The 15,227-nt window shown below is 34.9% G+C and overlaps 1 protein-coding gene across 1 annotated transcript in view; it reads right to left on the minus strand.

Moving 5' to 3' along the window:
- LOC142338038 (uncharacterized) overlaps window positions 1-15,227 on the minus strand; it is a gene marked incomplete at its 3' end in the record, with an annotated part of 108,968 nt that overhangs the window by 50,388 nt on the left and 43,353 nt on the right. The window contains exons 17-19 of the mRNA XM_075387671.1: window positions 13,177-13,329; window positions 4,189-4,361; window positions 3,665-3,800 (exon numbers count right to left, since the gene is read on the minus strand). Coding sequence (XP_075243786.1) covers window positions 3,665-3,800; window positions 4,189-4,361; window positions 13,177-13,329 — 462 coding nt within the window. The remainder of the gene's footprint in view (window positions 1-3,664; window positions 3,801-4,188; window positions 4,362-13,176; window positions 13,330-15,227) is intronic.

Below are 15,227 nucleotides of genomic sequence, written 5' to 3' on the forward strand. Positions count from 1 at the left end.
AAGCACATCAACAGGAAATTGTGTAAACATTGTCTTTCTGCTTCCAGGGGCAGTTTGGCCACAGTATATATCGTTACAAAATCCGACTGCTGTTTCAATTTTTTTAAAAGTACGAACTGGCGTCAATGATGCGAAAAATGAGAAAGAAGTTTCAGAATAAATAAACTTGTCAAGCCGGAAGTAAAAATTTCCATATTCTGAACGCCAAATTAGCCCTATAGATAAATTAAGGAAACTAAGCTAGATATGCAGAATATATGACTTTGAAAAAAGAAGATTGAACCAAAAATCTTTTCGGAGATTTCCCAAATTTGAAACGAAAACGTCCAAGTTTCGCAAACCACTGCGCGTGCGAACTTGAAAAAGAAGTTCTTGTTCAAAAGAAGGAAAATCAAGAAAGAACAACAGAGTATGAAAAGAAAAAAGTTCCAACAATTCTCACAAATGTAAGAGAAAATAATTGGGGCTTTGTTTTGATAATGAATATTTTGATTGTTGATCAAAAGCAAAACTTTCAAATTATTGTATCAAGTATAATTGCAAAATTATTAAGAAACGTTCTATTAGTTCAGATATACAAATTCAGATTGATAAGGTTATGGATCATAGCGGGAAGAGCGAGGCCAAAGATAAAAAACTTACTAATTTTGTGGCCCCTAGAGAACCTGCTTCCTAATCTGATTCACACAGTTCACTTGTTTCTGAATTTCTATATGAATTATTCACTAGCTCCCAATTGTTGAAAGAAACGAAAAAAATGTTAAAATAGTCAAAGCGTTCAATTATTATGGCCAATTTTAGAGTATCACAGAGCTACAACAATTGGACATCTTCAATCATTCAGTTGACCTGAACGGACGTGCAATAGTAACATAGCCGGCAAATTGCCGGAAAATAGCCACCGTTGAAGCATATCGGGATTGAAACAGAAAAAGATAGAAATTGACAGACTTTTTCCGAAGTTTCATAAAACGTTCTAATTCGTTGTGCAGTTTCTGTTATATTCTAAAAATATACTTAATTCAGCTTTTAAACTGAAAACTATTCAGCTTAACACTAATGTCAGCCAGCAATCGTTAATGGACATTGATAACCTAACGCGATATGGCTTAATGACCGGTCTTATTGGTTTATCCGGCTTCGTTTGATTTTGATTTTTGGCATTTACCGTATTCACTACAAAGCATAATTCAATGCACGAAAGAATTTAAAATCCATTCAGTTGAAACAGTGAGTGGTGTAAGTCACCACTCAAACGTGAAAATCGTGACTCATGTAAAACGAAAAACGTGATCAGAAAGCAAAGCGAACTAAAACATAGAGGACCAGTCGTGAACTACAACTCAAAGAATTGAAGCAACTTAAGAGAGCAAAATCAGCACCCCTAAAAACAGCCTCCGATAATCAACAAAGCAATTACCGAGACGTCCACGTAATCAACAAAACTCTTAAAAATTAAAATACTTCTTTTTCATTTCCTCTCTTTTTAGAAAACTACTGTTATCAAAGTTATTGTTCCAACAGCGCCCAACTGATAAGCCTTCGACACAGTGGAAGTTTTGACATCAAACATCAACTTCGTAGGAAACCACTGCCGACGATATAAAAGAACACAAACATTTGGCAAAAATTATTTCAACAAATGTCAGAGAAAATAAGTCGCATCGAAGTCAAAGAAACACTTAAATTTCAATTCGTCAACATCTATTGCAATTTCTATCAGTTGAACAAATATCATCTTTAATGCAAACAATAAACAAATGAATACAAATATCAAATAGAGCCAATTAAAAAAAGGGTCCACCTGAAAAACAGCCGTTTGAGAGGCTGACGGTGGCTATTAAACAGATCTTTAAACATAGCCGGCAGATTGCCGGAATAGCTGCGGAAGAAGAGACTGCCGTGTAAGAGATAGAAACAGATACATCTAAATTAAAAAAAAATCGACGCAGTTCAAGAAAATAGGCAAAGAAACCTTCAGGAACAAAGTAATCAAGCTGGTTAAAATAGAATCAGCAGAAGCCTCTTATTAGGGACATTTACCGCGCATATGAGTTCCTTCGACCTTAAACTAATTCAAAATAAACTTGAGTTTTAAAATGCAAAAGTCATTTTGATGAGTGAGGTAAGTCACGTATGATCAAAATCTAATCACGCAAATGATCTTAAAACCTTTGCTATAGAGAGAGAGAGAGAGAGAAATGACGTCACGCGCGCAAAAGCCGTTAGTGAGAGGAAAATTTTTTTTTAGTGAAGTAGAACTTAATTTTAGTTTACGTTTTAATTGATGCTATTTTGACTTTGGTATTAGGTATTTCTAGAGTTTTGGTCGTAATTAACGTGAGAAGTTTACATTGATTTTCGGTCGTAATTAAAGTGTGTTGTTATTTGATTTCATTTGTCTTGTCACATAAGCTCGTTAAAAGCATGTCTCGCCGGCCCTCTAATGTGACATTATTTTATTCGTTTAGTGGTTTGAGTTTCAGGCGATTTTTTCATTCATACACCAATTATTTACGAATAAATTGGAAGTGTTCTATCGCCTCATTTGGTAGGTCAAAAATGCGGATGAGCGAGGTAGGAAAATTATGTGCATACGCATATTACCGAGCCTCCTTGCCAATTCTTAAAATTGCACGATAATATAGAGCAAGAAATTGAAAATTACCTTCAAGACAATGAAATCACATATAGCGTAGAGAATCTAGGCATGTATGAAAATCTGATTGCTGACAGAGGCGTTAAACAAAAAGATTTGACTAGTAGTAAGTTTTCACCTTCATAAATATATCATTAGTATTTAATTGCATCCTGGGAAAGTTAAATAAGTTTTTACAGAAGAAATTACTTGAGAAAGTCACTCAAAAGCATTTCAACAATTTTTCAACACTTTTCGTCACAAAGAAGCAAAAGTAGTATAATACCAACACTCAAAGAAAATATGATAAGGTTTTAGGCAGCACAGACAAGCAGTATTACTACCTAAGAAATTGCAACATCTAAACGCCTTCGGCATTAACATCCTTCTAGCGTAAAGAATGCAAATATTTGATTTTTGTGGATAAATTTAAAAATATTTCCGCTCAATTTTTGAATTTGTGCAACTGGATTTTTCTTGTTCCAACCATTGAAACATTTTTTGCGTTTTTTTTTTGGTCAAGTTTGGCTTGATTTTTCTTCTAGATTTTGCCAGAATCTATTTCAGGTTCCTTAATCTATGTCATAAATTCCGAAAATTTCAAACCTCAATTTCCAGCGTATAAATCAAAAATTTAAATGTCTTAAAAAGCAGTTATGTTTTGAGGGCGTTTAACTGATACTTCTTTTGTATCCCACCGCAAAAAAAAAGATATTCCTCGGCCTAAAAGGGCTCAACAAAACGTCGGGGTAGTGTAAAGTTCCCGGCATCCCTTTCATTAGGGGTTGGAATAATTATCTCAAGTTTGAAAAAAAGTAAAAGTAATTTAAAAAATCAGCATGGGTTAATTCAGTTCGCGAGTTAACGTGGGCTACGTCTTGGACCTTTTTACCACCGACAGAAAGTACCAGTGGAAAAATCTTCCTAAAACCAAAGAAATTACTCGAGGGATCAGATTTCAGCGCGAAATAATATTTATATATTGCAACATCCCATTTCTATGTTAAATGCAAATATTGCACTTACGACTTTCTGTACGAATTTTTTTCTCTGTGCTCTGAGTTGCCATACGAATGAGTGGACATCAACTTTCCTGTCTCTCTCTAATAACTCCCTCAGGTAGTGAGAGGCTATGAAGGTCCCTGTCCTGCCGATCCCAGCTCTGTTAACATACAAGTTCTGCATATAAATGGACAAAACCCTCGAATCGCAACATTAAAACAAGATAACACCAAATAAATGTAGATGTGCAATTTCTATCGGATTACGAACTTAAAGTAAAGTCACGAATCAATGTTTGCACCAAAAAAGAATCATTATATCGTATTATCTTTAAAAAAAGGTAGAAAAGGTCAACATGAATGTGACACAAGATGCAAGTTAATCTAGATACAAACCCCCAGGTGCAAAATATTGGATTATAATATAGCACGTTAAGTTGCAAAACATTAAATATCGTGTCAAATGCAATTAATCCACTTTGTTGGGGACGCACGATTGATAAAAAATTTATGGTGAGCTTGTTATCAATTTAATGATGTAGGACTGACCGGCAGTGGACAAGTACTGGTGACTGCGGGGAGGGTGAGTCATGGTATGCCATCGCGGTGTCCATGAATGACCAGAAGCTGCTGGTGTCTGTCGGGATGCCATAGTCATTCCACATTGTGAAATGGAAGTGGTGCACAACTTTCGTCTCTCCGGGCTCACTGGCACCTCCACCCTGCAATTATCAACAAAGCGCTTGATTTTATCGAGAAATGAGCCCAGGAACAACTTGAAAACAATTTAAAAAAAAAAGCATAGCCGACTAAACGTCGGAAGAATTGCTCTCGAACGACTAGTGGGAGCTCTAATCAATTGCAGCCTGCTTCAGTCGGGAGGGGGGTAGGGGGAGCCTAAACGGGACCAAGAAGTTCAATAGTGGTCTTCAAATAACCACATTAGAGATTAACATATACCACTATTAAGATTTAAAGTAAAAAATGACACCAGTTTCGGAGCACTTTTCATTTGACTTTTAGTATTAAATTACCGCCAATTGAGTTCAGTTGTTTTAAATTGTGATTGAGAGAGAATTTTAGATCACGCGAAACGCATAAATTCAAGGGCGTAAAAGTCACTCGAAAAGTCAAAATTATCAAGCAAAAACTAGCAGGCCCGCAAAAGCATCACAAGAAAATCATTTAAAAGAAGAGATAGAAGGTTAAAAAATCATATTTTTTGCACCACCTGGGGCTGGAACCTATGCCCATCGTTCAAAAGCAAAAGGTATTACGTTTCGTTACCGATGTGTTTGGTTTGTGTAAATTACCCTATGTGCCAACAATTTTTTGTCCCACCACGCTTTCTGCTTTACCATTTTGCATATTTAAGGAGCGCTAAGATTGTACAGATAACGATATTCTAGATGGTGGCATAGTGTAACTCATGTTCTACGTTAGGCTGCATGTTTAAGGAGCGTTTATAACATGCGATGATACGGAGCTTAAACAAGCGGAAGAGAAAAGAGAGAAGAAATAAACGAAAGAGATAAGACAGAGGAAAGAGAGAAAACGAACGCAGAACAAAAGGAGAACAGGAAAGAGATTAAAAGAGACAGAAGGAGAGAAAAAATAGAAAACAAACGGAACAAAAGAGAAAAGACAGAGGAACGAAACACAAAAAAGACATATGAAAGAGGGAAAAGAGAAAAAGAAACGAAAAAAATAAATCCAAGACAGAAAAGAAAAAGAGAAAAGAAATCGAGACACCAAAGACAGAAATGAAAGAAAAGAAAAACAAAAAAAGAGAAAAGCAAAAGATAAAATAGAGAAAAGCGAGAGAAAACGAGAGACGACAGAGAAAAAGAACTGCAGAAAAAAAACAGGAAAAAAGAAAAAGAAAAACAAAAAAGAGAAAAGACACAGAGAAAAGAAAAAACAGAAAAAAGCGAAAAAAGCAAGGAAAAGAAAAGAGAGAAGAGAAAAAGGAGAGAAAAAAACAGGAAAAAACCAGAAAAGAAACGATACAGAGAAAAGAGAAAGAAACGAAAGAAAGAAGAAAGAAAGCAAAAGGAAGGCAGAGGAAAAAGAAGAGAAAAGAAAGAGAAGAAACAAAAAAAGCAGAACAGAAAAAAAAGAGGAAAGAAAGAGAGAGACAAGAGAGACGCAAACGACAGAGAGAAAAGCAAAACAGAAAACAGAGGGAGAAAAGAAAGAGGAGAAAGGCAGAAAAGAAAAAGGAACGAACGAGAAAGGAAAAACAGAAAGGAAAGAGAAAAGAACAAAAACCTAAAGAAAAAACGAAAGAGAGGAACCAAAGAGAGGAACAAAAGAGAGAAGAATCAGAAAGAAATGCAAAAAAAAGAAGAGAAAAGAAAAAGAAAAGAATGAAAACAATGAAAAGGAGAAACAAAAAAGAGAAAGGCAGAAAAAAGAATAGAAAAAAGAGAAAAGAAACGAAAGAGAAAAGTAAGGAAGAGAAAAGATCAGAAAAGACAGAGGGAAAAAAGAGAAGACAGAAACAAAAGACACAGAAGTGGAAAGCGGAGTAAGAGAAAAGCAAGGGATAGAAGAAAGACAGGAAAGAAAGAGAAAAGCGAGAGATAAAAAGAAAAAGAGAAAAGAAAGCGAAAACCAATTCAGAAAAGAAAAAAAGATAGAAAAGCAGGAGAAAAATGAAGAAAGACAAAAAGAAAGGCAGAAAAGAAAGAGATAGAATGAAAAAAGGAAAAAAAAAGAAAGGCTTAAAAGAACAAAAAAAGAAAGAAAGAGGGAAAAGAGGGACAGAAACGAAGGACAGAAAAGAAAGTGAAAAGCAAGACAGAAGAGAGAGAGAAAACGAAGAAGGGAAGAAAAGAAAGAGAAAAGCAAGAGATAAAAAAAACAGAAGGAAAGAGAAAATAACAAAAAACCTAAAGAAAAACTGAAAACCTGAAAGAGGAACGAAAGAGAAAAATGGGAGAGAAAAGTAAAAACGAAAAGAAAAACAGAGAAAAGGTGAAAAAAGGAGAAAGTAAACAAACAAAAGAGAAGAAAGGCAGCAAAAGAAGAAAGGCAGAAAAGCAAAAACAAAAATAACACAAAATAAAGAGGGAAAAGAAACAGAAGAGCAAAAATGAAAGACAGGAAAGAGAAAAACAAGAGAGAAAACAAAGAGAAAAGAAGAAGATAAAAAGATAGACGAAAAAGAAAGAGAAAGCGAGAAGAAGAGAAAAAGAGAGAAAAAAGACAGTAAATACAGAAAGGCAGCAAAACGAAATAAAATACAAAGATAAGGAGTAAAAAAAGCGAAAACAGCAAATCTGAACAGAAGAGAACAGAAAGAAAAATAAAAGCAAGAGAGAAAGGCAGAGATAAAAGACAGAAAAGAAAGAGAAAACCAAACGATACAGAGAAAAGACAGAAAAAAAAGATAGAGAAAGAAGAAAGAGAAAAGAAAGAAAAGGCAGAAGAAACTCAGAACAGAAAGAGAAAAGCAAGAGAAAGAAAAACGGAAAGCAAAGCAAAAAGAATGAAAAACAAGCAAAAAAAAAACGAAAGAGAAGAACAAAGAGAAGGATTGGAAAGAAAGGCAAAAAATATAAAAAAAAGAATAGAAGAAAAAGACAAAGACAAAGAAACGAAAGACACGAAAGGCAGAAAAGAACAGAAAACAAAAAACAAAACAAAAGAAAAGAAGAGAAAAGAAAGAGATAAAGAGAAAGACAGAAAGGAAAGAGAAAAGAAAGCGAAAAGAAAGAAAAAGCAAAAGAGAAGAGAGACAGAAGGGAAAGAGAGGAACAAGAGAGAGAGAGAGAGAGGCTGAAAAAAAAGACAGAAAAAAAAGAAGAGAGAGAAGACAGAAACTAAAAAAATTTAAAGAAGATAAGGAGAGAAAACAAAGCGAGAAAAGCAAATCAGAAACGAAAAGAAAAAGAAGAGAAAAACAGGATACAAATGGAGAGAAACAAGACAGAAAAGAAAGAGAAAAAGAAACAATACAGAGAAAAGAGTAAGAAACGAAAGATAGACAAAGAAGAGAAAAGCGAGAAAAAAAAAGCAGAAGGCAGAAGAAAGGAGAAAAACAGAAAGGAGAGCGAGAAATGAAGAAGAAGGAGATAAAAGAAAGGCAGAAGAGAAAAAAGAGAACGGAACAAAGAGACCAAAGAAAGAAAAGAAAGAGAAGCAAGAGAGAAAAGCAAGAGATAAAAGAAAAGACAGAAAAGGAAAGAGAAAAAGGAACAACAAAGAGAAAAGAAAAAGATACGAAAGATAAAGAAGAAAGAAAAGCAAGAAAAGAAAAAGCAGAAGGCAGAAAAAATAAAAAAAAACAAATGAGAGCGAGAAAACACAAGAGAGGTAAAAGAAAGGCAGAAGAAGCGAAAAAAGAGAACAGATAAGAGCCGAAAGACGGAAAAGAAAGAGACAAACGCAAGAGAGAAAAGGAAAACGAAAAAAGGAAACGCAGAAAACAAGGACAGAAGAGAAAAAGAAAGACAGAAACGAAAGACAAAAAAGAGAGAAGCGAGACAGAAGGGAGAAAAAAGAGAAACTGAAGAGAAACGGGAAAAAATAACAAAAGAGGGCAAAAAGAATGAGAAAGGCAGAAAGAAAACAGAAAAGAAAGCAGGAAAAGAAAGACGGAAGAGAAAAAGATAAAACAAAGACAAAAGAAAGAAACACAGCAAACACCGAAAAGAGAGAGAAGCAAGACAGAAAAGCGAGATAAGCGAAAGAGAGAAAAGATAGAAGAGGAAAGACAGAAGAAAACTGGAAAAAAAGAATCGAAAGAGAAATGAAAGAAAAAGAAGGGAGAAAAGAAAGACAAAAGAGAAAAAAGCACCAAAGAAAAGAACGAAAAAAAGAAACGAGAAACAAAAGAAGTAGCGAAAGAGGAGCGAAATCGAAAAAAGAAAGACAAAAAGAAAGGCAGATAAAAAGAGCAGAAAAGAAAGAAAGAATGAAATACAGAAAAGAAAGAAAAAATAAAGAGAAAGGGGGAGAAAAAGAGCGAAAGGGAGAAAGGAGATACAAAAAATGAAAAACGGAAAGAGAGAAAAGATATACAGAAAGACAAAACAAAGAGAAAAGCGAAAAAGAGAAAAAAAGCAGAAAAGGAGAGAAAATAAAGAAAGAGAAAAGAAAGACTGAAAAGAAAGACAATAAAAAAGACATAAAGGCAAAAAAAGAAAAACAGAAAGGAAAAAAGATGCGAGAAACTAAAGAGGAACAAAGAGAAAAAAGAATGAGAAAAAGAAAGACAGGAAAGAAACAGACAAAAGAAAGAGAAAAATGACTGAAAAATAGAAAAAACAGAGAAACGAAAGAAAGAAAATACAGACAAATGAAAAGACAGAAAAGAAATATAAAAGAGAGAATAGAAAGAAAAGAGAAAAATGGTAGAGAAAAAAAGCAAAAAAGAAGAACAGAAAAAAAGAGACGAAAGAGAGCAAAGAAAGAGAGAAAAGCCAGAGAGAAAAGAAAGAGAGAAAAGCAACAGAGAAAAAAAGGAACGAAAAAAACAAAAAAAGGAAAAGAAAGACAAAAAATACAGACGGGAAAAACAGAAAAGAGATAGAAAAGCAAGAGAGAAAGAACGAAATACAGATAGAAAAAGAAAAATGAAAGAAAAAAGCAAGAGAAAAAAGAAAGACAAGAAAAAGCAACAGAGAAAAGCACGACAGAAAAGAAAGAGAAGAGCAAAAAAGAAAAAGAGAAAGGAAAAAAGATGCGAGAAACTAAAGAGAAGCTGAAGAACAAGGACAGTAAAGAAAGAGATAAAATAAAGAGAAAAAAGACTGAAAAAGAGAAAAGAGAGAGAAACAAAAGAAAGAAAAACCAAAGACAAATAAAAAGACAAAAGAAAAAGAAAGACAAAAAAGAGAGAAAGGAAAGAGAAAAAAAACGAAAGAGAAAAGAAAGGCAGAGAATACGAACAGAAAAACAGAGGAGGAAGAAAAAATAAAGCCAAAAGAAAGACAGACAGACAGGAAATACAGAAATAAGTGAGAAAAGCAAGAGACAAACGAATGAGAGAAAAGAAAGAAGAGAACAGACAGACAGAAGAGAACAAGCGACAGAGAGACGTAAACAGAAAAAAAACGAGTAGAAAGAGAAAAGAAAGAAGGGAGAAAAAGACAGAAAAAAAAGAGAAAAGCAAGAGAGAAAAGAAAGGTAGAAAAGAAAAAGAGAAAAGAGCGAAAAGACGGAAAAGGAATATAGAAAAAAGAAAAGCCAAAGAGAGGGGGAGAAAAGAAAGAGCGAAAGAGGAAATACAGAAAAGCAACAGAAAAAAGCACAAAAGAAAAGAGAAAAGCAAAAAAAAACAAAAAAAGATGCGAGAAACTAAAGAGAAGCGGAAGAGGAACAAAGAGAAAACAGATTGAGAAAAAGAAAGACAGGAAAGACACAGACAAAAGAAAGAGAGAAGAAAGACTGAAAAAGAGCGAAAAGACAAACGAAAGAAAGGAAAAACAAAGACCAATGAAAAGACAGAAAAGACAGACAGGAAACAGAAAAGATGGAAGAGAAAAGAAAGAGATAAAAGAAAGACAGAGCAGAAAGAAGAGAACAGACAGACAGAAGAAAACAAAAAAAAGCGAATAGAAAGGGAAAAGAAAAAAACAGAAGGGAGAAAAGCAAGACAGAAATGAAAGTTACAAGAGAAAGCGAGAAAAGAAAGACGAAAGAGAAAAAACAAAAGAAAGAGAAGGGAAAGACAAAAAAGACAGAGAAAAGAATGAAAAGCAAGAAATAAACGAAAGAGAGGAAAGAAAGAAGAGAATAGACAGACAGACATAACCGACAAAAAAATCCAATAGAGAGAGAAAGAAACAAGAGAGAAAAAGGCAGAAAGGAAAAACAAAAAGAGAGAAACAGCAAGATAGAAAAGAAAGACAGAAAAAAGCAACAGAGAAAAGAACGACTCAAAAGAAAGAGAAAAGCAAAAGAGAAGAAAAACAGAAAGGAAAAAAGTTACGGGGAACTAAAGACAAGCGGAAGAGGAGCAAAGAGAAAAGAGAATGAGAAAAACAAAGACAGATAAAAAGAACAGAAAAGAAAGAGAGAGAAAAAGAGGAAAGATAGAAAAGCAAAAGACAAAAGAGAGAAAAGGAATACAGAAAACCGAAAGAGAAGGGGGAGAAAAAAAGAGCGAGTAATACCGAAAAAAAACGAAAGAGAGAAATGATTTACAGAAAAAGAGAAAAAGACAGAAGGACTGTTTTCGTGTGACAAATTTTTCGGCGACGGAATAATTTTTTATTAGCAGGTTTTCAGTCATTGACATATTTTTGCATCCGCAGTTGACCTTTTTGGCACAGGCAGGTTTTCGGACATTGGCAGCTTTTCGGTCAATGACCTATTTTTGAATCCACGGCTAGTCATTCATTGACCTTAACGGCATAGGTAGCTTTTCAAACATTGACCTATTTTCGCATCCGCAGTTTTGCGGTCAATGACCTTTTTGGCACAGGTAGCTTTTCGGACATTTGCAGCTTTTTGGTCAATGACCTATTTTTGCATCCACGGCTTTGCATAGGCGCTTAAACATGGTGTTCAGTGGCTCTCTGTCGACTTTGAATTAATGTATAGATGCTTCACAGCAAGGGATTTAGCCTAGTGGTTTGAACGTTTTTATACTCTGATCGAACTCAACAGACCCCGGTTCGAATCCACCTCGCAGCGCTCAAAATGCATGCAAAACGCTAGGCTGCATGTTTAAGGGACGCCAAAACATGTGAAGATTAGGAGCTTAAACATGGTGACATAGCATTCGAGTTAGAATTAATATATAGATTTTGCATAAAAAAGACACACGTTTACAATAATTGCTATGAACTTCTTGAAATTGTAATTGAGAGAAAATTTAACCTGTTGCGATAATAGCAGTTGAATAAACTGCCAGTGTAATAAACTTAATTTCCCGATCAACACTGGAAAAACATTTCAGCATTAGACTACGAGATTATCACACACTTTTATCGCCACTGTTACAAGTAAACAGTGGCGATAACAGGGTGGTGATAAACATAGTCTAAAAAAACTGTGTGGTGTGCGTGTGTATGTGCGTGTGTGTTTGTGTGTGTGTGTGTGAGAGAGTGTGTTAGGTGTGTGTGTGTGTGGTGTGCGCGGTGTGTTTGCTGTTTGTGAATGTTGTGTGTGTGGTGTGCGTGCGTGAGTGCTGGTGTTTGCGCGTGCGTGTGTGTCTGTCTGTGTGTGTATGGTGTGTGCGTGATGTGTGTATGATGTGCGTGTGTTGTGTGTGTGTGATGTGCGTATGGTGTGCGTGTGTTGTGTGTGTGTGGTGAGTTGTGTGTGGTATGTGTGTGTGGTGTGTGTGTGCGTGCATGCGTGCGTGTGTGTTAGTATGTGTAAGTGGGTGTGTGTATGTGTGCGCGTTTATGTGTGTGTCTGTGTGTGGTTGTGTAAGTGCGTTTGTGGATGGGTGCTTGTGTGTGTGCATGCGTGCGTGCGTGGGTGTGTGCGCGCTTGTGTGTTTGTAAGTGTGTGGGTGCGCCTGTACATGTGTGGGTTTGTGTATATATATATAAATATTATATATATATATATATATATATATATATATCTGTGTGTGGGTGTGTGTGTGTGGGGGGGGGGGGCACATGAGGACAAAACGAAGAACAGATCCAAAGAAATATCACTTACCTTTGAAAATGCAATTGTCCACGAAAAAACAAAAATGAAAAACCAATAAAACTGTGTTTAATTATGAAATGATTGCAACAGGCGTTGATTTAAAAAATTACCACACGGTTGTTATCTCCCTCGAAGTTATCATAACACCTCGGCTTCGCCTCGGAGTTTGATAACTTCTCGGTGGCGATAACAACCGTGTGGTAATATTCATTTGATCACCCGAAACGCAAAAAGTCAAGGGCGTAAAAGTCACTCGAAAAGTCAAAATTGTCAAGCAAAAATTTTGCATAAAAAAGACACGCACGTTTACAATAATTGCTATGAACTTCGTTTAAGAGCAATTAAACAGATAATTTTTATTTACACAGACAAAAAATTGTGGCATAACTAATAACATAAGCTGTGCAGAAACAAATGCACATGGTTGTCAAATAATTGCTTCTTCATGCACTCAGTATTAGACTTAGGTTCAAAACAATTTTTGTACAATCTTTCGGTTTCAAAAATGGAGTTATAACTTCGACGAATCAATAACTTCCCTCCCTTATAGATGACGAAAAAACCAGAGGCAAACGAAGTATTGAAAATCAATTTTGATGACGCCAAGTTTCATTTAAAGGTCACATTAAAATCTATGTAGCGCAGTTATTTAGTCATCTCCACGATAAAAAAAGTTACCATCTCACTGTAAAGAAATCCTTGTAGTAATAGAAAACTTAAGAGCACAGAAACAATATGAAGGACCTTCTTCCATGTAGATGTTTCCTAAAACCTGCTTGTAAATTTTGTGTATTATATTGGCCAGTCTTCGAATTGAAATCGGAAAAATGCAAATTGTATAATCAGTATCATGTTTCCTGTAGCTTTGACGGCAATTAAAAATTATTGAAACAAAAAATGTTCAATGGATAACCCTACATTGGCACTGCTGGTGGAACTACTTCTACTGGAGTCTGATTGGCTGCTTTGTTTGTTCATGCCGTCGACCTCATCATCGGCATTGCAGTTGTCCCCCTCTGTCGTATTGTCGCCTGTCTGAGAACCTGTCTCGTAATTGTTGTTAGCAGGTGTCTAAACAATAATGAAGATTTCTCATATTTACATTTTGATATCCAATGCTGCCCAAATATATTTGCTGCGTCTGCATCACCATTTTAATATGATAGTTTCACCATATTTTTCAAAGTTAAAAACTATGAGCAACTATAAAATCCAACTTCTACGCTCAAAACTTCCAATGACAATAATTTTCAAGACAATAATTCCATTGTAAATACGTTAAAAAATAAAACATTAAACGTTAAACGGCCATAACATTATGCTTAAATTCTAAACTCACGTTTATAGCCCGCAAAAAGAATGCTTCTCCTACGTTGAATTTTACCATCTCTTATCGATCATTTCTACCCTTAGGGTGATCTCTTATTGCTCCATAAAAAATTTCAAAATGGGGGAATTTATATAAACATAGCCGGCAGATTGCCGGAATAGCTGCGAAAGAATAGACCTGCGTGCCATATAATAGAGATAGAAACAGATACAGATCTAGATTGAAAAAAATTGACGCCGCTCAAAAAACTAGGCTAAAAACATTCAGCAAAAAATTAATACAGCTTGTTAAAATTCATTCCACAGAAGCCTCTTATTAGGGACCTTAACTGCACATAGGAGTTCCTTTGACCTTAAACAAATTCAAGATAAAAAACTTAAGTTTTAAAGTGCAAGTCATTTTATTGAGTGAGGTAAGTCATGTATGATCAAAATCTAATCACGCAAATAACCTAAAATCCTTCGCAAAAGCGAGTGAGAAATGACTTCACGCGCGCAAATGCCGTTAGTGAGAAGAAGAAGTCATTCAGAAAATTTGACTTTTTCAGCTTTGCGGTGTGAACAAATGTAAAACGAAAAAAGAGCGTCAGACGACGAAACAAAAAACATAGCCGGAAGAATTCCGGAAGCGACTCGAAGCACCAAACTTCACAAAAAGCTGAAGCCATTGCCTTTTGTATTAAACCATTAACTCATTACCTCCGCGGGTCTGATCTAAAAATCGGTGAAATTTAAACGACTGTCACCAAGAGAAAGAAAATGCAGCAAAATTTTATTATTAAAAACGTTTGGTAACGTTAAAAAAGTCTAAAAATTTTTAGGATGGTCAAAAAACTGATAACCTGACAAAGCTTACAGGGCCATCAATTGCCCTCAGATAATTAATGATTCTAATCTCAAAAAGATCGCGAAAGCAAACGGCAGATAAAAACTTTTCAAAAAAGACAGGAAAGTCAAAATTATTCAAAAAAGAGTGCTCAAACTTAAGAATCAGAGAACCACTACAATTAGATTTCTAATCACAGCAATTAAGAGAAAAATAATACATGATTCTTCCTTGTTGTATATATGCTAGACAATATGATTTCATACTAATTCAAAAAATAAAATAATTATAGAAAAACAAAAGCAACAGAATAATATTCAAAGGCAAACAATCGTCTAAAAACAATACAAGCCCGGAAGAAAATTGCAATGAATAGTAATAAGTCGAAATGTTGGAAAAGACTTTCTAGCAAACTCCCAGTACTGCCTTATTTTGAATTAAATCAATTGCAAACCGAAGAAACCAAGATCTAAGAAAAAGCTGAATTCATTCAATTTTTTAACAACTGAAAAAATCAATATAACGAAAACAAAAGTAGGTGCCAGGACAAAACTAGAATAATACAAACGAGAATGTGAAGAATATAGACACAATGTTAGGAACACCGTAACAAAAAGACCAATTCTTGATTTATGAAAGTTAAAAATCAAATTTAAAAAAATAAAAAAAAAGAGTACATTTCATTGATCAGCATTCGAGACATAGAAAAGACAACGAGTCATTCGCGACAAAAATCCAACTTGCTGAACAGAATAAAACAAGAAAACGCAGAATTCAGACATACGAAACAATGAAACATTTTGCAAAAAAGTGG

The sequence above is a fragment of the Convolutriloba macropyga genome, chromosome 4 (genome assembly GCF_964194025.1).
Source record: "Convolutriloba macropyga chromosome 4, txConMacr16.3, whole genome shotgun sequence".
NCBI classification, from domain to species: Eukaryota; Metazoa; Xenacoelomorpha; order Acoela; family Convolutidae; genus Convolutriloba; species Convolutriloba macropyga.